The 23,973-nt window shown below is 43.1% G+C and overlaps 1 protein-coding gene across 3 annotated transcripts in view; it reads right to left on the bottom strand.

Moving 5' to 3' along the window:
• Positions 1 to 23,973, bottom strand: part of EFCAB6 (EF-hand calcium binding domain 6) — a 107,152-nt gene that overhangs the window by 71,154 nt on the left and 12,025 nt on the right. For all 3 annotated transcript variants that reach the window (XM_081860935.1, XM_081860933.1, XM_081860934.1), the window contains exons 6-9: positions 16,825 to 16,961; positions 8,671 to 8,789; positions 3,286 to 3,410; positions 845 to 993 (exon numbers count right to left, since the gene is read on the bottom strand). In XM_081860935.1, coding sequence (XP_081717061.1) covers positions 845 to 993; positions 3,286 to 3,410; positions 8,671 to 8,789; positions 16,825 to 16,961 — 530 coding nt within the window. The remainder of the gene's footprint in view (positions 1 to 844; positions 994 to 3,285; positions 3,411 to 8,670; positions 8,790 to 16,824; positions 16,962 to 23,973) is intronic.

Raw genomic sequence — 23,973 nt, 5'->3', positions numbered from 1 at the left:
GTAATTGATCCTCACTACAGTTGGTAGTGAATTACTCCAAGTCATTTATGATTTATTTGGTGAATGTGCAATGTAATAAGGTCATGGCAGACTCAGACTCTCCCTCAGCACACACTAGTATGAAATGTTTATTAGCAGTGAGGCATTTAAACTTCAAAGGAGCACATAATGAATTGTGAACTGATTTTCACAGCTCATTCTTTTCTTCTACTTCACAGAATTCAATTTCACTAGAATTCCATCCAAATGGACACATTCTGTCTTACTATTTTATTTCATTTGTTTCATGTTTGTATTTCCAAATAGCAGTGATATATTATTTTTACACACACACACACACAAATGTATATGTAAAGACTTATAGCCTCAGTGAAGCCCTCAAAATGGCTTATAAGATAAACCCCTCCTAGTGGTGCAGCAGTAAAACTGCTAGCACATTTGCAAAGCTAAGAAGGGTTTCAAATTGGATTGGGGACGGCTTGTTGAGATTCCTGCATTGCAGGGGGTTGGACTAGATGACCCTCGGGGTCCCTTCCAACTCTTTAATTCTGGGATGCTATGAAAATCCCATTCTGGTTCATCAAGCTCCTTTCTTCAGTAATGTCAAAATGCCATAAATAACTGGATGGAGTTAACTAATTAGGAGCATTTACTGTTCTACTGATTTGGCAGGGATAGCCAACCATGGAAGGTCCTGCAAACTGGAGCTCAGGTTCTACACAGCAAAATCTATGAAATACATGACCAGATCAAGCAAGCAGCATTATGAAAACAACATGTCAAAAGGATGAAATAGGGCTGTGTTGGTAGAATATATCTAAAGGAAAAACAGCGTAACACTTACCTGTTCATTAGCTCTTGAAAAACATCACTTTGTATTGGAAATATAAAGGTACTAAGGACTGATTTTAAATATTCCAGAGTAACAAATCCACTCCGTCCAACATCAAATGCTCTGAAGGCTTTTACAATGTCCTCATAGACTACACGCAGCTGTAAAGAATACAATTTATAGTGTTTCCCTCCTAAGGTTTTTTTTTTTTTTTAGGCAGTAGTAGTTTACAAGACTCACAACCTCCCCTCTCCTGGAAATGATCTCAAAGCTTGTCCTGCAGGCTCCAATCATCAAATGATTAATTGAGAACCTCACTGACCGCAGTCTTCTTCCGCACATAGGTTCAAGTGGCAAGGCAGCTGAGCTCCAGAAGTGGAAGAATCTTCTCACAATTTATTCAGTGTTCATGAAGCAAATCACATAGACAACCAGCCAGCTGGAGCTATCAGCACCACAATTGGGATTATTAAAATACGCCATTGGAATTAGAAAATGATTGGAAAGTGTTGGTGTACGCAGTGATCAGGACAGCATACTGTACAAATACTTAAGACCATTATGGGTGAATGAGCACACAGAAATTATAAGAAATGGCAGAGGTTGTCTGAACACATATTTGCTCCCTTCTAAGGCTTTTGCTGTCAGGGAAGAGCCAGTGTTCAGACACTTCAACCTATACCTGAAGGGTGCTTTGTACATGAAGCCCTATTCCCACTCGGATGAAAAAGCCCTGCCGACTGTATTCATGCCACACCTCAGATGGTGGCACAAACTTGTTGAAGGAGCAGTGGTGTTGATCCGAGTGCATGGGGAGAAACGTATGGAAGAAACCAGACCTCAGAACCCCCAGGTCCCTATCTGTATCAGCAACTTGTATAGGCTAGGGGGGTGGTTCAAAAAGTATCTACATGGTGCTTAGAGAATAACTTGCACCTAAATATTAGTAAAACAAAGGAGATGGTGTTGGACTTCTGGAGGAAGAGAGGGGAACCAGCCCCATTGTATATCGGGGGGGGGGGGGCTGTGTGGAGAGAGTCTCCTCCTTTAAATTCCTGGGAGTTACCTTAGTGAGGACCTCACTTGCAAAATCAACATAACTCAGGTGGTCAGAAAGGCCCAACAGAGAATCCATCTCTTCAGGGTCTTGTGAAAGAATAATGTTAAACAGCAACTGATGACCTCCTTCTACTGGTCCACAATAGAAAGTGTCCTTTCATATTGTATCACAGGGTGGTATGCTGGCCTGACAGCCACAGACAGAAAGTCTCTACAGAGGGTGGTGCATACAGCACATAATATCATGGGCTGTCCCCTGAGCCCGCTAGATGATATCGCAAGGGATTGTTGCCTTAGGAGAGCGAGAAAAATTCTCAGGGATGACTCACATCCCAGCCAGCTCCTCTTTAATCTTCTACCCTCAGGCAGGAGATATAGAAGTATAATCAGCCATACCAACAGGCTAAAAAATAGCTTCTATCCGTGGGCTGTTAGGCTGTTGAACGATAAATAACATAGCAAAATTGACTTGCGAGGTGGTGTGTTGTTCGATAAGAGATTGAGTGTTTGGGGGGGCTCATTTAATTTCATTGTACCCAGGTTGTACAATGACAATAAAGTTGTTGTTGTTGTTGTTGTTGTTGTTGTTGTTGTTGTTGTTACTACTACTACTACTACTACTAATACTATTATTAGTTAGGCCAGTACTAGATTAAGAAAAACACCTCCTTATTCAAGGATAACGAGCTAAAGTTGAAGTGTTGCAAATGATTAGGAAGGCTCGGAGTGAAGATGCATTGTGTCCACGTGGCTATAACCCTGCATACAAGAGTGTTGCAACACAACATGGGTGGCGCTTGTTTCAAATATTACCATGACCTGACACCCTGATCAGTTGGGGAAACCTCCTCCCCGCATGCATAGGACTTGAGAGCTACATTTCCTTGAAGGCCCTTTCTCCCCAGCAAATCCTCTGCTCATTTCCTTTCCTTCCTCCCATTTTGCCTAATGCTGGTACTCAAGGCAAAACTTTGCAACGCTGAGAATCTATTGCCCTTTAATGGTATCAAAATCTCCTGTTCCTGCCTGATGACAGGGCCAGATCCTGCACTAACTAAATGAGCCCTTTATAAGACTGCAGTGGCCCTGTGTGCCCTGCCCCCATAACACTTCTGAATCTTCACTTGCTACTTGCCTTCTTATCTTCCCTGCTTCCCCTGTTTCCAAGTATTTTGATGATTTCCTAGATATTTAGGAGGGGTGGCCTGATTGCTAGCATGGGAAAGGGGCTTGTTAAAAGAAAAAAGGAGTGAAAATCCATGTATCACTGACCAAAGCTGCAATGGTACTGAACTGATGGAGGATTTCCCAACACCAACATGCCCGTAATTTGCCTTCACCTGCTGACCTGTGTAAAAAAACAAACACTTTCTTAAATTTTTCACCAGGCTCACCTTTTCCCTAAACCTCTTTGCAGTGTCATCTAGATGGATTTTTGTCAAATTATATCCAGCCGTATTTGCCAAGGGTAGTTTTGATGTGCTTTCCTTTTTTTCAGGCGGCTCATTCTGGTTCTGCACTGTTAAGGAAAACTATAGTTTAGCAAAACTGCTACTAGCATTCTTTTAACATTACGCCACTTAGCATTTATATACTGATTTTGACTGTTCAAAGCATTTGACATACATTGCCCCAGTGGTAATGCTGGACAGCATAACTATCTCATATTGCAAATGTGGGGCATGGAATCATTTCACTTCATGCTGCAATGATGTACAAACCAGTGTTACCTGCTGTGTCCATGTTTTTGTATGAGAGCCAGAGGCTGAGAGCGCTCGGCCACTATTTCAAAAGGCCAAAAGTTCAGCACAAATGTTGTGGGGGAGTTGTATATCATTGACAAAAGAGGCTCCTCAAAACTGCCTCTCTTCTTTTGCATTGTAGACAGTTGAGGGGTGACTTTGCAGGGAGGAGAATTAAACACAATGAAATTCTTCAGAACAAATTTGTCCAGGAAAATTTGTTCTCATTTGCCCAGTTGAGTAAAGATAGGCAAGCATCTCAGGGTCAATTAAGCACTGATTCACCTACAAGCGAGCTAATATGGGGTGTATTCAGATTGGTCCTGAATTTCCTAATGTTAAGCTTAGGCCTGTTCCAAACTCCAGGTCTCCCGCAGATGTTTCCCACTGGTAGCAGAATGACAAATTAGTAATATCTGTTTCATCATTCATTCAGCATAAAGTGAGCTGGTTTCAATCCGCTGCTGTTGTATTTCCACCCAAAACATTGCTCTCCACCCCACTGTTTGCTATGGCAGTGTTCTATGTATTTGGGGGTCTTTGCTTTGCTGTGTTCTGTGCCCCCATGCTGCACTATGTTTACAAATGAAGTGTCTTTCCCACATGCCCCTTTTCAAAGTTCAGTTAATTTCCAGGGGGGTAAAACCAACAAAGAACTTGGTGTCATCTCAAATGCAAAGTTATGAAGTACAATCTTCAAATCATATCACTGTAGAGTCGGAAGGTAACATGAGGGTCATCTAGTCCAACCCCCTGCAGTGTGAGAATCTTTTGTCCAACATGAGACTCGAACCCACAACCCCGAGATTAAGAGCCTCATGCTCTCCCAACTGAGTTATCCCAGGTAGCTAATGGCCTGTCACAAATCCATCTATGGCTGCATACCTAACCATGTCTACTCAGAGTAAGTCACATTGCATGGTGTGAGATGGTGGTGGAGGAGAGGGGTTAGGATTACAGCCATTTTCACTAGCTATATTTTTGCAATTCAGCACGAATTTGTCACCCCATCAAATTCCACGCAATCAGGCAACAGGAAAAGAGTCACAGCAGCTACTATGCAGAAATTATCTTAATGCTCTAGATCGAAGTATACCCTGTGGATGTCAGCTTAATCTATAACATAAAAGATTTTCCAAGTCTGATTTGATGCTGTGTGCGTACAAAACGTAACATCTGTACATGTATTTGCCGTGGAAGACAACACTTTCTGCTTGCTAATTGTTTTTAAAACTTCCAGTAAAGTTTGTAATAAAAAGAAGAATGAAATTTTACTTTTAAAATGCATATTTAGAGTGGTTGGAATCGAGCAGTCTAATCCACATGGTTCACCCCATTTGACAAAACAGTCTGGGACTTCTGTGGAGGAACACAGATAATTTCCACAGGTAGCAATAAAAATTACTTTTCTCCATGTGAAAATAATGAGTGATGCATTCCACTGGCATATAGGCTGCCTCTGACAACAAACAATGCTTCAGAAATAGGAAAAACAACAATTACTTTCTCACACCTTTGCAGTCCCACAATCAACCAAAAACAAACACCTTCTGTTTTTCACAGTTATTCACTTTCCTGTCTGTTCACTTTCAATGTAAATGAAGCAGCTAACAGCCCATCAATTAGCCATCACCCCACAGGGTTCTAAATATCTATTAAGTCGCATGATAACATCAACCCAACATGACATGTCAAAAAGTACATCATTAATTACATGTCATCTACTGGTTTGAAAACCCCACTGTGAACAAATGCAAACTAGTCACTTCAGGGACTTCCTTTTCTGAACACTGAGCAAACACACGGACAGAGGGAATCTCTGTATCTGCATTTACTTTGAGCAGAATTCTATGACATCCCTGCTCTGGAGTCCTCCACTTCAATCCGCCCCCAGGAAACACAAAAAGAACCAGAGATCTATTGCCAGCGTCCAAGGAGGTCAGACTTCCTAGCAGTTATGCTTCAAGTCCCCAAGAGGTGCTGCTTCTAGTCCAGGGTTTAGAGGTGAAGCGTGCAGCCCAGGGCAGACATCCCTCAAGTCCCAAAGGCAAAGTTCTGATCTCTAACTAGCACCCATGACGTGGATCAAAACAGAGGAACACTTTCTATTTTCATGCTATTTGCACAAAATTCCCTCCCTTAACGAACATGCCAGTTGTACTGTGAAAATCAAACCTTAGAAAAAGAAATGAGTTTAGCCGTAGCAAAGACTATAAATGTTTTTCTTACTTTTCTATGAAAATCCAAAATACTGTGCGAGTGAAGGGAACAGAAGTAGCTAGAAGGCTCCCGGCAATTTATGCAAAGTAGTTTCACCTAATCTTCATACAAAATCTAGGCATACCCTGCAAGCAAACAGTACTATAAGGGGCAGGAGGGGCAGAGAGGCCAGCTCCTGATTTCTTCCCATGGACAATACCAAGAGAAGGATAAAACTTCCATACTATGTTTTAAAATCCAGTTAAACTACATCTTTATCCAACCATCTCTACACTGACCTTGATTTGTATTTGTAAAGACTACAGTTTAATTGCATAACCTTGCATGATGCCAAAAAAGATTAATGTTGCATTTCTCTCATAATATATTTGTGTATATTACAGCACTAGCATGGGAAAATGCTATTGCTGTCATCCATGTTCAAAACGTCAATGGAACTAATAAAATATTTAATACTGTTCTGAAGTTTAAGTAGCAGTTTGGAGGAGATCTTGGCTTCTAAAAACAGAAATTTTTTTCTTCCACAATTTTAGAGAATTGCGTGGAAGTTCCCCAAAGATACTTTTTAAAGGAAAAGAAAAATAAGAGAACCCACCCCCATCCCCGTTACATTTCAGTGTCACGATTCTCCATTAGTTTGGGGGCTGGCAAGACTGGAATACAGCATTAAATGCTACAGCCTCTAGAGAGTCTCTCACAAGGTATTCTGAGTGCTCAGCCACTTCAGTGGGAGTGAAATGAAAGTGCTCATTTCCTTGAGGATCTGGCCCATTTCTGCAAGCTACCTTAAAGCATCAATCTCATTCCCCTTAGCACCCGCTATTTCCTTCCAACTTGGTTCCCTGTGTATCTGTTTCCCTTTCTCCCCAGTAGAATATGTTTTGTAACAATCATTTTACAACTGTAGTTTTGAAAACTGAGGCTGCACGGTGCTTAATTCCTAAAAGTGAGACATGGCAGAGTTCAAAGAAGCTAGGAGCACGGGCTGGCAGCTCTCTGGCTGAAATATCACCTCAAAAAATGATGAGAAGAGGAAACCACACAGGTGCACACAATTTTGTCAGCTTATGGCCAACACGTTTTGAGTCAAACATCCCTTTCAGAAGGGCAATCGGTATGGGTTTTTTGTTATCAAGAGGAAATAGTGCCACAGTCACTAAGGTGGCTTTTAAACTACAGCGTATTATCAGCCTCCGTCCCTCTCACGTGCTGTAATAGGAGCCAGCGTGTAGGGGCCATGGGGGCTTTGGCCCCCACAATGAAATATTTGAGGGGGTGGGCCCCCACAAAGTTGATGGGCATTCCCATTCAAATGGTGTGGGCTGGGCTTGCTTGGGCCCCACAATATTATATTCAGGTTGGCACTCCAGTATGCTGTATAATAATAAATACTTATAATAAAACTGGCCAGCACTGCAGGGTAGTTGTAAAATTGTTGATTGTATGTGAAATGGCCTATATAGTTTTATTGCTGCTGCTACTATTACAGTGGTGCCTCGCAAGACGAAATTAATCCGTTCCGTGAGGCTCTTCGTATAGCGGTTTTTTCATCTTGCGAAGCAAGCCCATTGACAGCTTAGCGGATTAGCGCTATTAGCGGTTTAGCGGCTTTTAGGGGATCAGCTGATAAGCGGCTTATCAGCGGATCAGCTGATAAGCGGCTTAGGGCTTAGGAAAAGGGGGGGGAAGGGAAAAAACCCCGCAGGAACTCGCAAGACATTTTCGTCTTGCGAAGCAAGCCCATAGGGAAATTCGTTTTGCGAAGCGCCTCCAAAACGGAAAACCCTTTTGTCTAGCGGGTTTTCCTTCTTGCGAGGCGTTCGTCTTGCGGGGCACCACTGTACTGCTACTAATGAAAGCCCCCGATCCTCAATGAACCCAGTCAGGATGCAAGGTTGGTTCATGGTCACTCAGCAGTGCATATGGCCAGAAACATTCTATCCTCACACGCCCAAGTACTAAACCCTGGTTCTCAAAACAGGTTTCCTCTTGCAAGCACAAACTAAGCCCTGAGGCTACTGAAGCACATGCTCATGAAAATACATCAATTTGTTGTGCCACTGCTTACAATGGAAGAAGCTGCTTTTGGGTTGCAGGTATTTTGACTAATTCTGTGCTCATAAGGAGCTGTATTGTATATATACCAATGACAGCAATATTCTGCATAATAAAATGAAACACATTAATGATTCGTTTTTCAGAAATGGTTTTCACAAAGTGCATGTGAAGCAGGGGGCTGGAGTTCCCACTGAGGTGGGAAACCTGGGAAGGGACTGTAGCATTTCAGATTGTATTAGTAGGTTTTCATGACTAAATGCTGCTTTATAGAAAAAAGTCCATTCCACATGGAGAACCAGGTGTCAGAGATACACTGAGCCGAGCATTCTTCCTAACTGTTGGTTTTCTATGTGTAATACATTTTTTCTGTAGGTAGAAGAAATATGAGATCCCAGCCTGTATTCTGAATTGATGACAGCTAGATACAGGTTTGTAACCTTAGTGATAAGGGGACCTCAGTTTGGGGATGGAAACTGGTAGATCCCACTGGGATGGCCATAATGCTTGGAAAACTCAGAAGGGAACTCAGGGTCACAGACCATGGAATGCACACCAATGTGTACATGTGCTGAAAACATTAATTCCACTGGTTTGAAGGACTGCTCTTCTCGTCAGAGCTTTATCCAAATGTATAGAGCATGTTGTACAGCTTCCTTATTCCAAATACCATAGCTGCTTATATTTCTGATATTAATTTCATCTTCCTGAAAGCATGAATGGGGGAGAAGGTTGTGCCCCTATTCGCCTAAAAATGCCTACCTGAATCTTCGCTTTCTGTAGCTTTTTTCTTTTTTTTGTCCAAGTTTATGCCAAGAAACTGCAAAAACTCTTTGTAACTCAGTGTATTTGTTCGAGACACACAGTAGCGATTCCACAACCTAAAGACAAAGACAAGACAAAAAATTCTAAATGTGAACCATCCAGAGTAATATACGGGAGAACAAACATGAAATATTTACACTTATTTAAATATATGTCTAAAAATAAGAATTGAATAAAATTTTATCTTTAAATTGTACATTCAGTTTTCTCTCAGAAACTATTTGTTTAGCTGCAATGGCCCTCCACTGTGCCGTCACTCAACCATTTCCCTTGGTGGTTCATTTTGTAGCAGTACCTGGACTGCACTTTGACAAATGGGGCCCTACAAAAACAGCTGCCCAAGGGGGTGGGGCAGCTTCTGGTCAATGTCCTGACCATTCCATTCTCTCCCTCTACCCCATCACAGTTTCCCTTTTCTCTCGCTCCCCAACAGTCAGCCAGCATTTCATGCTCAGTCCCATGGGACTGCTTTGGGGGTTTCCTCCACTGGGAGATTTTTCCGCATTTGTGGCTTTGTGGCAGTGGGGTGTGCACACACGTGTAACCTATCTCCATTGGTTTCAATGGGCAATTCTCAATAGGCGAGGTGACAGTGAGGTTGGAGCAGTGCAAATGCATTGGCGGAGCTAATCCAGTACTCCTGCCAGGGTATCTGCACAGCACCAACCTCTCCTCACATGTCAGGTGAGCACTGCCATTCCACCACTTCTAAGTGTAGTGATGTGAACTTCCGCAAGGGGATACAGGGCATATTTTGTTCCTCTTCATTTTATAGACATATAAAATACAGTGTGTTGTACAGTGAGAATTTTTTAACCCTTGGGGACTACAGACCTCCCAGTCCTGGACATTTACTATACATTGTCAGGGGCTTGAGTAGGTCCATTGCCTCACCCCCCCCCCACCCGACCTTCCACTGAGTGTTTTTAACTAACATACAAACATTCAGTGTTTCAATTGCTCTTAGTCATATAATTAATCCTTAGACTCATGCAGCATAAGGGCTGGGGAAAACTGAACAGTCCCTCCACAGTAATCATATGAAGATGAGAAGGGGAATTACGCCCTCCCTGACTTCTGATTTCTTTAGACCTGCCCCCACCTCTCATTTTCCTTCAATGGTTGTTGTTGTAAATTAAAAGAAAAACAGAACTTTGTAAAGAACAAGTATATGTAATTCTGGGTACCCAGGGAGTTTATTTCCCAACTGGAAGGAACTAAACCCGAGTTTGCTGCTAGAATGAATGGTCATCCTACACTACCACCCATCTTCTCCCTACTGTAAAAGCTCTGAGCCGGAGCCATCGAAAAAGGCCTGGATTCAAAAGTAATATAGAATAAAGGGGTTGCCCTGAGTCCCTTTAATCAAAAGGGTGATTTCAGGAGAGAAAGTTGAGAAGGTTCTGCTGAAAAGCTTCCTCCTCTGCCCCTTGCAGGTTCCATGCGCATAATTCCAAATGAACTCCCATCCGCCAAAGATGAATCATTTGTTGTTTCATACATAAATGTTACACATCTCCAGAGAATAAATTTCATCATTTTTATTCAGCTTTAAATGCTCTAAATAAAAATTTGTGATCTTTTTTATGATGGTACTCACTACTGTTGATGTAGTGACATTCAAACAGATTTATCACATCCCAGCATGCAATGCCAAGCACAAGATTTATTGTCAAATAAAGCCACGTTTTGTTGTTTTCCACTGGCTTGCTTTAGAAAAGTGTTGCTTCTGTTCTGTAATTTCACGTACCAAATTATAAAACTGGGCTATTTTGTTCTGATCAAATTCTGGAGAACATCCCAAGCATACACAAAAAGAGGCACATCAAACAAGCAAACCCAGCTAGTAAAGATGGACTAAAATTGGTTTTGAGGTTGGTGGTAATGAGAGATATAAAATATTTAGAGCAAAGGAAAACAAATAAATTGTCCATCTAATTTCTTTCATTTTCCTGTAGGCTTGTATCCAACTCAGTGTTTCTGCAACTGCAGCTTATTAAATCTCCATGGACCTCCCAAATGAAAGTCATTCCGAACTCCAGGAGAATACATCTGGCTCAAATAACTACTTACTGTACTTGAAAGCACAACCAGCATATAAATTAAACTTTCATTCTACAAACATAGAGACATTTTTGGACTCCTCCTAGAAATCTACCCTCACTCATTCCATACCTGAGCCTGGATTTATACCTGTGGAAGCATGAAGTGGGAATGAGGCAGTAGAATGGGCTGTGCCAATTCAGACAGACAGAATATGCCACTTCCAAATGCTCTGCCCTTGTGTAAACAAAACATCCTTCATGGCAAACAGGACACTAGTACAGTGGTACCTTGGTTTACGAACTTAATCCGTTCCGGAAGTCTGTTCTTAAATGAAAGCGTTCTTAAACCAAGGCGTGCTTTCCCATAGCAGCAGGGGACTCCATTTACAAATGGAACACTCTCAACAGGAAGCGAAACATGTTCTTATTCCAAGGCAAAGTTCACAAACCAAAACACCTACTTTTGCAGCGTTCTTAATCCAAGTTGTTCATAAATTAAGCTGTTCTTAAACCAAGGTACCACTGTACATAGGAGGTGGGAGTTCTACAGTCCACTCTAATATAATAAGAATAAGAATAAGAATATATTATTTATTCTACAACCACAGGACCACTTTATCAGCCTTGTTCACCATAGCCCATAATACTACCTAACGTTTTTATACTATACACATATCCCTCAGGACCCAAACCTGATCCTGTCTCTTCTTCAATGTAAAACTCCCCTCCTTCACAATAATGTGCAGGCCGCACCTCCAGTAACACTATCAGACCATTTGAAACTCCCCACTTTCCCCCGGCTGTCTCTCTGAGTGATTGTGACAACAAAAGCAAGCCAACACCACATGCAAACAATCTAACCATCCAAACCCTCCAGCATCTTCTTAGGCAAGACTGTGTGCATAGCTGAAGTTCCTCAGGAATGCAGGGCCAGGAAAGCATCAAATGCGGTACTGGGAGAAGAACAGAGCTTTCATTAAAAACAAAATGGAAAAGGAGCAGCAAGAGACTAGCCCTAAGTAGGTGGCCAATGCCTGCAGGGTGCCTGAAGAAGATTCCAGGTGCTTGGGGCTTCACCTGACATCATCATAATAACAATAACAGCAACAACAGCCAACAGTAGCAGCAACAACAACAGCAAAAACAACCCTGCAGAATAAATTAAGTAAAACAGAACCGTGCAGCTCTACCCATTTTGCAAAATGTACTGTTTGCAGAATTCAGTTTTGCTTATTCTTGTACTTTGAAAATGGCAGCCACTGATTTCCCTCTCTCCTTCTGCAACGTTATATATTTAAAGTACTACAAACACACATTAAAAGTACACAAGTTCTCCCAAAGAGTCCTAGGAATTATACTTTCATCCTCACAGAACTGCACCTGCCAGAATTCTTAACAAACTAGTTCCCAATATTCTTTGGGGAGGGGAGAGGGGATCAGGGCCAACGCAGTTGTGTTAGGCCAACTAGGCAGTCACTTAGGGCCCAGTACTGATCTTGGAGGGCCACAGCTTTACACAGATTATTTGTGTTATATTTTCTAAGTTTCTGATAATGTTTTACTTTTGCTTTATGTTTTGAAGAATGTTATCATTTTTTAAGTAATCCATACATTAGAATTGTTTTTATGTATATATGTAATAGATAGACCATCAAGTTGATTGATGTTGTATTACACATATGCACAAAGTGAAAATACACTTAATTTTTAATCTTTCAGTCACATCTTAATCTTATCTAGAAAATCTATTCATTTTTCTAGTGAGACATGGCTGGAGCTCAGTACTGCAAATGATAGGCAGAAAAAGCGAAGGAGCAAGCAAAGCAAGAGAGCTTCTTCTTGAAATACCTTTGTGCACAGAAAGCAATTGAAGAACAAAAATATGACTATATACTTGTTGAAACCAGCACTGAGGGAGTTGAATGTGTGCTCCTACTGAGAACGATATAAACTCTAAGATAGAAGTTTCACAAATTGGAGATATTTCTGGAAAACACACCAAGGAAAAAAGAGGATGTCAAGAAAAGTGAAAGTACTGCAACATCTGCAAAAGAAGATGGTATTGTGCCTGACCTGAATTACAGAGACCCTGCTAACAGGCCTAACTATTGCAGAGATAATTTGTGACATTTTATAATGCAACATGGACCACAGGAGGTTTCCCAAAAGACCAGAATATTTTCTCTTATACGCTACAAGAGGAGACTAGCAAATGGTGAAGAAGTGTGCCATCAGTGGTTGATACAGTCAACCTCAAAAGATGTGGCTTCTTGTTTTTGCTGTAGGTCTTTCAGCAAAAAAAATAAAAAATAAAAAATGGTGCATCAACACTATAAGAAGGAGGTTCAAAAGACTGGAAGAACATTGGAGCATTTCTGACTTCACATGAGATAATAAATGTTGGAAATGTAAAGAAACTGAAGGTACATTCTTTCACCTTGGGTGGACGTGCCCAAGGATTAAGGCTTTCTGGGAGATGATCTATAATGAACTGGAAAAGGTATTTAAATATACCTTCCTGAAGAAACCAGAGGCCTTTCTCCTGGGCATGGTCGGCCAATTGGTGCCAAAGAAGGACAGAACATTTTTTATGTATGCAACAACAGCAGCAAGAATACTCATTGCGAAGTACTGGAAGACACAAGAACTACCCACTCTGGAAGAATGGCAGATGAAGGTGATAGATTATATGGGACTAGCAGAAATGACCGGCAGAATCCGAGACCAGGGAAAAGAGTCGGCGGAAGAAGACTGGAAGAAATTTAAAGACTATTTACAGAAGCATTGTAAAATTAATGGATGTTAGAATGATGTTGGACAGAAACTAAGTGGTTACCAGCTGTAATGTAAAGGTTGAGAAATAAGCTATAATAAGGTATAATAAGTTATAATAAGTTACAATAAGGATTTGCTGAGCTAATAATTTGAACTGGAATACAAAATACAAAAACTGGAATTTGAACTGGAATACAAAAAAGGGGAGGTGAGAGGTCTGGGAAACAAGTTAATAGAAAATAAGTAATGGAAATTGTATTTGTTTTTAATTGTTTTTAATTTTGTATTTTTGTATTTTTTGTATTTTTTGTGTTTCTTTTGTTTTTGTACTGTTTTGGAAATGTTAATAAATATTCTTTTAAAAAAAAGATGTGGCTTCTTGTTTTTGCTGTAGGTCTTTCAGCAAAAAAAAAAGGGGGGGGCATCAACACTACAAGAAGCAGGTTCAAAAGACTGGAAGAACATTGGAGCAATTCTGTCTTCACATGAGAGGAATACTGATCATTTAGAAACTTAAATCAGGTTTATCAAAGTAGGTTTCCAACAAGCTGACTTACGTAGACATGGCCATACAATCTGTTGAAGAGGAATTCCAAAAGCTACCACAATATAATTCCTTCTTTGTCTTCCTCTATGGCATATAGACATATGAGAATTTGGAAAAATCATTGCTGAACAATAGAAACAAATATATTGATGCTGAAGATCTGTGCTGTGAACTTATAACAATAGCTCAAAGACTTCCAAAGTCTATGCAGCTATAAGGAAGGCTTCTTTTCATACTACAACAAAAACTCTTGCATAATGTGCTGAATGTTTCTGATGCTCTAAGGATCCTTCTCACACTTCTTCCCAAGCCAGTGGCAAGCGGTGAACACAGTTTCTCAAAGCGCAAACTTGTAAAAGCTTACATACACTCAACAACGTTGAAAAAGAGACTAGCTGGCTTGGGAAGTATCATCAGCTGAACATGCCCAAACAACAGGGCTTGACCTGAAGAAATTGCTGGGAACATTTTGTAAAGGAAAAGGCAAGTTAAAATAAATTTAGCAGTTTCAAGTTTTGTGTTTCTCTTTTTTTCCTACAAGACATGTGTTTTGCTTGGGGCGCAAGTAGGTAGCCTTGTCTAGGGCCCAAAACAGCCTGGCTCCACCCAGGGAAGCAGAAGTTACAACAACAAGGGTCTGAATGTTGCACTCCCAGTCTGCCATGGTGACTCAAGGAGAGTTTACTAACAATCAATGGGGGTGTGGGATGGGTTTTAATGGGTAGGAGAAAATAGATCAGTTGCAATTTCTCCCTCCAGGAGCTCATGCGTGGGGGATTGAAGAGAGTTTCAAAATCCCATCCTTGGCAGCAGAATCAAAAGCAGAGGAATTAGGTTGTAAAACCTTGTTTTGAGCAAGTCCAACTAATGAAGGAAGCTGGCTTCCCCCTTCTTACCCGCTTATAACTTTTAATCTTGCATTAATTCACAGCAATGGCAGAAGTAAAAACTATGCAGTCAAAATACTTATATTTACAGCATAAATATAGCTTCTGGCATGGACCTAAAGCTGGAGCAAGTGGAGGCACGTCTACATCCAACAGTAGTCAAAGGAAGAGAGAGAGGAATAGTACTATATGCTCCTTCCTCTCCAGGGGAAATGACATCACACAGAGCCCTCTCTACCAACTGTGTCCAGTTCTGTGTCCAGTTCTGGGCACCACAGTTCAGGAAGGACACTGACAAACTGGAACGTGTCCAGAGGAGGGCAACCAAAATGGTCAAAAGCCTGGAAACGATGCCTTATGAGGAAAGGCTAAGGGAGCTGGGCATGTTTAGCCTGGAGAAGAGGAGGTTAAGGGGTGATATGATAGCCATGTTCAAATATATAAAAGGATGTCACATAGAGGAGGGAGAAAGGTTGTTTTCTGCTGCTCCAGAGAAGTGGACACAGAGCAATGGTTCCAAACTACAAGAAAGAAGATTCCACCTAAACATTAGGAAGAACTTCCTGACAGTAAGAGCTGTTTGACAGTGGAATTTGCTGCCAAGGAGTGTGGTGGAGTCTCCTTCTTTGGAGGTCTTTAAGCAGAGGCTTGACGACCATATGTCAGGAGTGCTCTGATGGTGTTTCCTGCTTGGCAGGGGGTTGGACTCGATGGCCCTTGTGGTCTCTTCCAACTCTATGATTCTATGATTCTAACTGTATTTCTATGGTCTGAATATATGTTTATCAGCAATAATGTCTGTGGTGTTAGCCCTTTCTCAAGCTAACTAGCCAGCATATGTGATTATTAGGTTTGGTTGCTAATCTCCCAAGGAGGGCAGTGGAGCCTCTCTGGTTCCATTCTGGTTTCCACTCTTGCTACCATTCACAAGCTTCATAACAAGTCAGTGTAACCCCCTCCCTCCCTCGGTGAAGCCCAATGGGCTGAGCTGCTCTGCCATGGTCACTGCTGCTTGCTCTTGAGACATCTCTTAGACTCGTTCACTGCCAGGCACTCATGGCATTAAGCCACATGGGTGACAGCATTTCATGATCTTTGTAGAGCGTTCCACCTAAAATGCTGTCACTGACTGGCTGAAGGGATTCTGGGCAATATTCACGCAACCCCTGCCTTGGAGAGTCTATTACACAGAGGAGAACAAAGAGGGGTTTTGTTTAATATGTGCAGTATGCAGACCCCAGAAGGAGAGAGGCCAAAGATCATGGGTAGGCAAGCTAAGGCCCAGAGGCCAGATCCAGCCCAATCGCCTTCTCAATCCAGTCTGCGGACGGTCCGGGAATCAGCGTGTTTTTACATGAGTAGAATGTGTCCTTTTATTTAAAATACATCTCTGGGTTATTTGTGGGGCATAGGAATTCGTTCTTCTCCCACCCCCCAAAAAATATATAGTTCGGCCCTCCACAAGGTCTGAGGGACAGTGGACCGGCCCCCTGCTGAAAAAGTTTGCTGACCCCTGCCAAAGATGCACGTGAAGCAGCCAGCAGGAGGTAGAAGTAGATTAAAAGGGACTTTAAGCAGCACAATTCAAGGAACTTCACCAAGTGACTTGTGCCTTGCATTGAGGGCTTGGCGAATGAGAGTGTGAGAATGGGGGGGGGGGACACTGCCCCATTAAGGCCTCATGACGAGCTTCTATGGTCTAGTCCCTAATTACCACTAATAGCGTAGAAAGGAAAATGCGATGAACCTGCTGCAAGAAGTATAGTTCTGTACTGCAGCCTTAATATAGTTTCCCCGCAATGGCTTCCCAGGAATCCTTAACTTGTTCTTTACTTACTTATCATACTCACAATCCGTCATCTTGAAGCAGTTGACCTCAATAATTCTTCTCAGCTCGTGACGCTGTATCTGCCCATTTTGATTGTAGTCAAAAAGTCTACATGTCTTGATAAAGCGTTTCAGCTTTTTGGAAATCTATTCAGCGTTTTCAAAGGATTCGTGTTAAAATAAGAAGCAAATGGTTAGCGATAGAAGCTGTGGTTCAGGTGATGGAGAAGTGTGCTATCATTTTTTTTTCTCTTTCAGAAAATGCACCTCCACACACACACACACACACACCTCAAACTGCATACCATGGTCTTTCAGATTTCACTCTCAAATATGAGAAAAGACACTTTGCTGATGTTATGAAGGTAATGTTCTCTCTAAATGATATTTGGGAAAGTCAAAAATCACTTTAAAAAGTATAGATTCATTTCAAACCATATTCATTGCTGTTGAGCTGTTAAACGATACTTTTGTTCAGCTATTGAAACCTAGATATATGCTGAAAATGAAACGTGTTAAGATGGTCGGGGGAGGGGGGGCTCAGCATATTTTAAAGGTGTGGTTAGTTGTACTAAATATTGGCAATTTATTAGTATTCAGCATTGAGCAGAATGAACATACTTTCTATGAAAGAGGAAAGGGGGTGTCATGTTTTTTTTTTATAATAATAAAAGCAGCAACAAAACAAAACTGTACTAAAGATGAAATATTTGAAATTTGCATTCCTTTTTTCTTTTTCTACCTGAACAAAGCTGGGTCTGGGAATTTTAGCAATATACTGAGAAGAGCCTATCCAAAGCATAAGATGTGGTTATACTTCTCTTTACATACAATTTCTATTTCAATCTTACTCTGTTTGCAAGTAAAACCCTTGCTTAAATATGTCATGCCAACCAACATTTCACAGGTACATTCAGGGGCTGGTTGTTTGAAAGAACGATCTGCAACCTGAAGTCACATCCATGTCTTAAAGACATGAGCAAATTGAGCTCGTATTTTGCACCATTTGTATACGGTGTCTGTTTGATAATGTGTGGTTTGCTATGCCTAATAAAGGATATTGGACATGAGCAAATGAAGTGTCAGAAGGAAGACACGTTCCTGTTACATAAAGAAAAACCTTTCTGGAAGAAGAGTTAAAAACCCATGTTGTAGATGCCTACAACTTCTGTGGCTTAAAGTCACCCATGATTATTCCACAGGAGCCCTATGGATCCCTGGCTAGTTCACAGATTCCATACATCAACTATTATTCCATTAACATTCGACACCTTGATTATAATATTTTAGATGCCTACTAAAAACTTTATAACAGCAAACCTATCCAAACACATAATTCAATTATGTGCACTTGCTTTTAAATTATGCTGATTTTATCTATATATTAGGATTAGGGATAGGAAGTGCTTTTTTGAAGTTCATAAAGTTCCATAAATGAATGAATGAATGATAGCAATTAAATAGAACTAGACTCAGGGCATCCAGGGGCCATTCATTGGCAAATCAGAGTCTGGTGCTTTGAGGCACAAATAGAGAAATCCATTTGTGCCAGGCCTGTCCAATGCTTTTCTATGGGGGTAGAGAATGCTCTGTGAGTCCAGTGAAACTCTTCCTCACTGAAACAGCAAATAACAGATCACTTCTTGCTACATGCCGGGACTTTGTCAAGTCAATGTTAACCAATAATGCTGTCGATCCAATGCAAAAAGCATCCAGTGGGTTTCCTCAAGTCATGTAAAGAGAAGACACATGGAACCCTCTCTCCCTACACCAAGACAGCCCCATTTTTTCTGTAGATCTAGGAACACCCTGCGCTTCTAGTGTGATTCCCCACTATGCACAAGCAGCATTCACACAAGAGGACTGCTCTTACAAGGCGAGTGATCGGCAGCAAGCATACTTTAATCTGAAGGGCTTTCAACCCCATGCAAAGGACTGAGGTTGATGTTTTTCTATTGTTAAGTACGTGAAAAAGAAAAAGAAATGATGTTTCTGAGCAATAAATACATCTGTGCCTCATTATCCCTTATATTCTACGTCTAGGCCACTTTGTACAAAATCTTTAATTAAAAGTTTTTTCCCTTGGAATTGTCCCCATCAACACTGAAATAAAGATTCCCCCCCAAATGTGTGCATGCACACACACACACACACACCATGGAAGGACACAGCTGTGCACACATGAAGTGCTATTCGGCACCAAATGAATTGGAACAAAATAAGTACTGAGACTGTTATGCTCTTAGTTTTGGCTCCATATTCTCAGTAGCACAGTCTAACTTGTCACTTTATATTGATTCCATCTGTTTACACTCTGCAGAGGATTGGCTTCCGACAGCGAACGTTTCCTATTTACCAGCTGGTAAAGATAGGCCAAACCAGATAGGAAAGAATTAAATTATTTTCAAATCCTCATAAACATAAAATGAAAAGAAAAAAATAATTAACGGGGGAGTGAGATGGGGGTGGAGACTGAGTGATGGTGATGCGAAAGCTAAGCCCTGTCTACTTTATGTTGTTCTGGAAATTCAAAAGGGCCTTGTGTTGATTGTAAGATATTTACTTCTTCACATGCTGCTGTTTATTACATCTGTGAATGCCCTGCTATAAAGGTAAAGAACCCCTGACAGTTAAGTCCAGTCGCAGATGACTCTGAGGTTGTGGTGCTCATCTTGCTCTACAGGCCGAGGGAGCCGGCGTTTGTCCGCAGACAGTTTTTCCGGGTCATGTGGCCAGCATTCTGGTGCAATGGAACACTGAAACCAGAGCAGCGCATGGAAACACCGTTTACCTTCCCCAGCGGAGCGGTACCTATTTATCTACTTGCACTTTTAGGCGTGCTTTCGAACTGCTAGGTTGGCAGGAGCTGGAACCGAGCAACGGGAGCTCACCCCATCACAGGGATTCGAACCGCCAACCTTCCGATCAGCAAGCCCAAGAGGCTCAGTGGTTTTAGACCACAGTGCCACCCGAGTGCTCTGCTAGTGTAATGCTAATGAGATCGCTGGTGCTAATCATGTTAAAGGCTAAAAATAAGACAGGTGAATAGAACCCACTAACTGCATCTGACTACACTGGTGAGGGCTTATCCTCGAGTCTATCTAGTAGCAGTGAAGGCACGGCAAAGAAGGCATACTTTGCTGCTTCCATTACATCTTCACTGGGTCATCCAGCAGAGGTTTTTCTGGATAGTGCAGAGCCTTTTACTGTCTGGCTCGAAGGAGGTGGCAGAAATGATGGTAGCTCACTGTGACTTGTTTGCAAAGCATTTTGAGCATGAAATTGCTTGCATCCACCGGAATCCTGACTCTGCTGTTACAGCAGATGAATCTCAGGCACTGTCTAGTCCGGTTGTGTTGGGTGAGTTTCAGTTAATAAGGCCGGAGGATGTGGAGCAGCGCTTGGACTGGACAGAGTGACCACTTGTGCTCTGGACCCTTGCCCCTCTTGGCTGATAAAAAGTAGCAGGCAGGGGACAGCTGGCTGGGCCAGGGAGGGGATTAATGTCTCCTTGCAAGAGGGGGTGGTTCCTGCCTGCTTGAAGGAGACAGTGGTAAAACCTCTCAAGGACCACCTCTCCACATATGAACTGATCCAGACCCTGCAATCATCATCTGAGGCCCTTCTTCATGCACGTCCTTTGTGAGAAGTCCAGAGGATGACAACATGAGAACGAGCCTTTTCTGCAGTTTGCTCCCCATTTGGGGAGTGCTCTCCCCAGGGAAGCTTGCCTGGCGCCATCATCACATATCTTTAGGCGCCAGGCAAAAACATTCTTCTTCTCCCAGGCCTGTGGCTAATTAAACAATATATTATGTTTTTAGGCTGTGATCCTTAGAAGCGCAGCATAGAAGTCTAATAAATAAATATTACTAAATGTATTGGGTTTTACGTGTGTCTGGCATTGCAAAAAGAGAGGCTGGGATATCAAATGCCTTGTTGGTAGACAAGACCTTGTTGGGTGAGAACTGGGTAGAAGTTCTGTGAACCTGCAAACCATGAAGGAAATTCCTAAAAAAATAAGGGACACAATCTAGATGAAGTTAAATCGTAGTTGATATTTTACTGCTGGTGGCTGCACTCTCTGCGCGGTGGGTGAGCAGGAGAGCATCACATGGATGAAAAAGAACAGAACTTTCAACCACTCTGTCTTTATGGAACTTTTTCCACCTTATGGAACTTTTTCACCATCCCACCCACAGGGCCAGTCCCTCTTTTCTGTACTTGCTGTAGGAAAAAAAAAAAAACCATTCCTGTTTGGAGAGGTATTTGCAATGCCTTAATAGAAAGCGTAAGTTGGCACCTACATGCAGAGGACGTCTTTAGGGTTGAGGGTACGGCATTGTAAAGGAATAGAGGCCCAATTCAGATGAACTGTGAAAAGTTTCATGGTACAGTAACCAGTCTGTTCATGCCTGTCCTCTCAAGAGGTTTCCAGGGCTGCACTGGCCCCCAAGGCCTGGGGTTCCCCACCTCTGCCACAGAGTACACTAGCACACAAGGGATCTGTCCCAAGCTGCTTATAAAGGAAACTCTGTAGATGGGCTGCTGTTCTAGTCTTGAAGCTGGGATTTGAAAGGGGTTTAAGAGCATCCATTCATTCAGTCCCCCAGCTGGAGAATTCCTGGAGACAAGTTTAGCACAGAAGATGCAACTTCTGCATCCCTTCATTGTGCTGTTCTACCTGCAGTCTAAAAGAGTGACATACATACAGTGGTGCCTCGCAAGACGAAATTAATTCGTTCCGCAAGTTTTTTCTTCTTGCGAGTTTTTCGTCTTGCGAAGCACGGTTTCCCATAGGAATGCATTGAAAATCAATTAATGCGTTCCTAGGGAGACCGCCTTCAGACCAGGTCCGGGGACACTCTTTCCCCGGACCTCTTCTGAAGGCTGGTGGGGGGGGACTTTTCTCCCCACCGCCAGGCTTCAGAACAGCCTTCTGAAGGCTGGCGGTGGGAAGAAAAGCCCTTCTCCCACCGCCAGCCTTCAGAAGAGTTCCTGCAGGGCTGCCTAGGCTGCGAATAGCAGCCTGCTGCCGGGTGCGAGGGACGCTCTGAAGCAGAGCGCCCCTCGCCCGGGGCAGACATCTGCAGCTTGGGGAGCCCTGCAGGACTTCCCCACAGGGCTCTCCAAGCTGCGGATAGCAGCCTGCTGCCCCGCACGAGGGGCGCTCTTAAGCAGAGCGCCCCTCGGGTGGGGCAGACATCTGCAGCTTGGGGAGCCCTGCCGGACTTCCCCACAGGGCTCTCCAAGCTGCGGATAGCAGCCTGCTGCCCCGCACGAGGGGCGCTCTTAAGCAGAGCGCCCCTCGGGCGGGGCAGACATCTGCAGCTTGGGGAGCCCTGACTTCCCCACAGGGCTCTCCAAGCTGCGGATAGCAGCCTGCTGCCCCGCACGAGGGGCGCTCTTAAGCAGAGCGCCCCTCGGGTGGGGCAGACATCTGCAGCTTGGGGAGCCCTGCCGGACTTCCCCACAGGGCTCTCCAAGCTGCGGATAGCAGCCTGCTGCCCCGCACGAGGGGCGCTCTTAAGCAGAGCGCCCCTCGGGCGGGGCAGACATCTGCAGCTTGGGGAGCCCTGACTTCCCCACAGGGCTCTCCAAGCTGCGGATAGCAGCCTGCTGCCCCGCACGAGGGGCGCTCTTAAGCAGAGCGCCCCTCGGGTGGGGCAGACATCTGCAGCTTGGGGAGCCCTGCCGGACTTCCCCACAGGGCTCTCCAAGCTGCGGATAGCAGCCTGCTGCCCCGCACTTAAGCTGCGGGGAACTCTTCTGAAGGCTGGAGGTGGGAGAAGGGCCTTTCTTCTCACCGCCAGCCTTCAGAACAGCCTTCTGAATGTTGGCGGTGGGGAGGAAAAACCCTCCTCCCACCGCAAGCCCCGGGAAGAGAGGAGAAGCTGCGCGCCTTCTCCTCTGTTCCCGGACCTCCCACCGCAAGCCTTCAGGACAGGTCCGGGAACAGAGGGGAAGGCGCGCAGCTTCTCCTCTCTTCCCGGGGCTTGCGGTGGGAGGAGGGTTCCCCGCTGTCCCCAGAGATTTCCCTATGGGCTTTCGTTTTGCGAAGCAAGCCCATAGGGAAATTCGTCTTGCGAAGCCGCTAAAAAATCGGAAAACCCTTTCGTCTTGCGGGTTTTTCGTTTAGCGAGGCATTCGTCTTGCGGGGCACCACTGTATCTATCTGATGGGCTGGTGAGCATCTGTACACTGACAAGGCAAATACTCCCCCCGCCAAAGATATTCAAGGTGACATTTGCAACTGCAGGATCGTCCAAATCTGTGCATCATCTCCTTGACTTTGTGGATTAATCCTTTTTTCCAATTTAAGGATGCTAAAACTGCAAAAGTTCCTGTATTAAACTACTGATAGATAGATAGATAGATAGATAGATGATAGATAGATAGATAGATAGATAGATAGATAGATAGATAGATATAAGCTTAATCTTAGATTGTCCTTAATCAAATAAATAAATAAACACAAGCTCTTATACATTAAATTTTCTGGAAGCTTAATTGGGGCCATGGGGGATATTTTCTGTTCATAAATGTTGCAACAGAAAGATAGCTTGGCTGTTTCATTTGTCATGAGGAAATGGAAATGTTACTCTCCTGTTAGCTGCATGAATATATATATATATATATATATTTGCTTTCGTAGATTTTCACGGGTACAGGAATGCAGGTTTTGGTGTCCTCGGGTGTCTTCCCGTGTAAAAGTTGGGGTGTCTAGGCGACGTTTCGACGAGGTCTCACTCGTCATCTTCAGGCTGGTGCTTTCGGCTTCTTGTTACTGGAACAGAGCAGGATCTCAGTGTTTGAGTTCCTATAAATACTGTAGAGGGGGTGTGGTGTATAGCCTCCAATGTTCTGGGCAGAGAGGAAGTTCCCAGGCTAGTGTGCTTTTTCTTCTTTTGTTCCTTAATTACTTGAGAGATATCTTGAGTGATTTCTTGAGTGATATCCTGAGTACCACTTAGGTGGGTCATTAGGTGTGGATTAGTTGCTAAAGTCTTTGTGTCTTGACCTCTTGAACTTTGTGAAGAGTTTTCATGAGAAGATGGCTGTACTGTACTTAGTTGTGCTCTGGCTTGGCTTCGTGTATAGGGGCGAGCTGTGGTTTTGTGGCTTGTGTCAGCCAGATCTGTGTAGGGATTGCAGGGGG

Source organism: Podarcis erhardii (genome assembly GCF_964252035.2).
Source record: "Podarcis erhardii genome assembly, chromosome: 5".
In the NCBI taxonomy this organism is placed as follows: Eukaryota; Metazoa; Chordata; class Lepidosauria; order Squamata; family Lacertidae; genus Podarcis; species Podarcis erhardii.
Note: the sequence above shows the minus strand (reverse complement) of the source record. Positions and strands in the feature narration are given on the sequence as shown.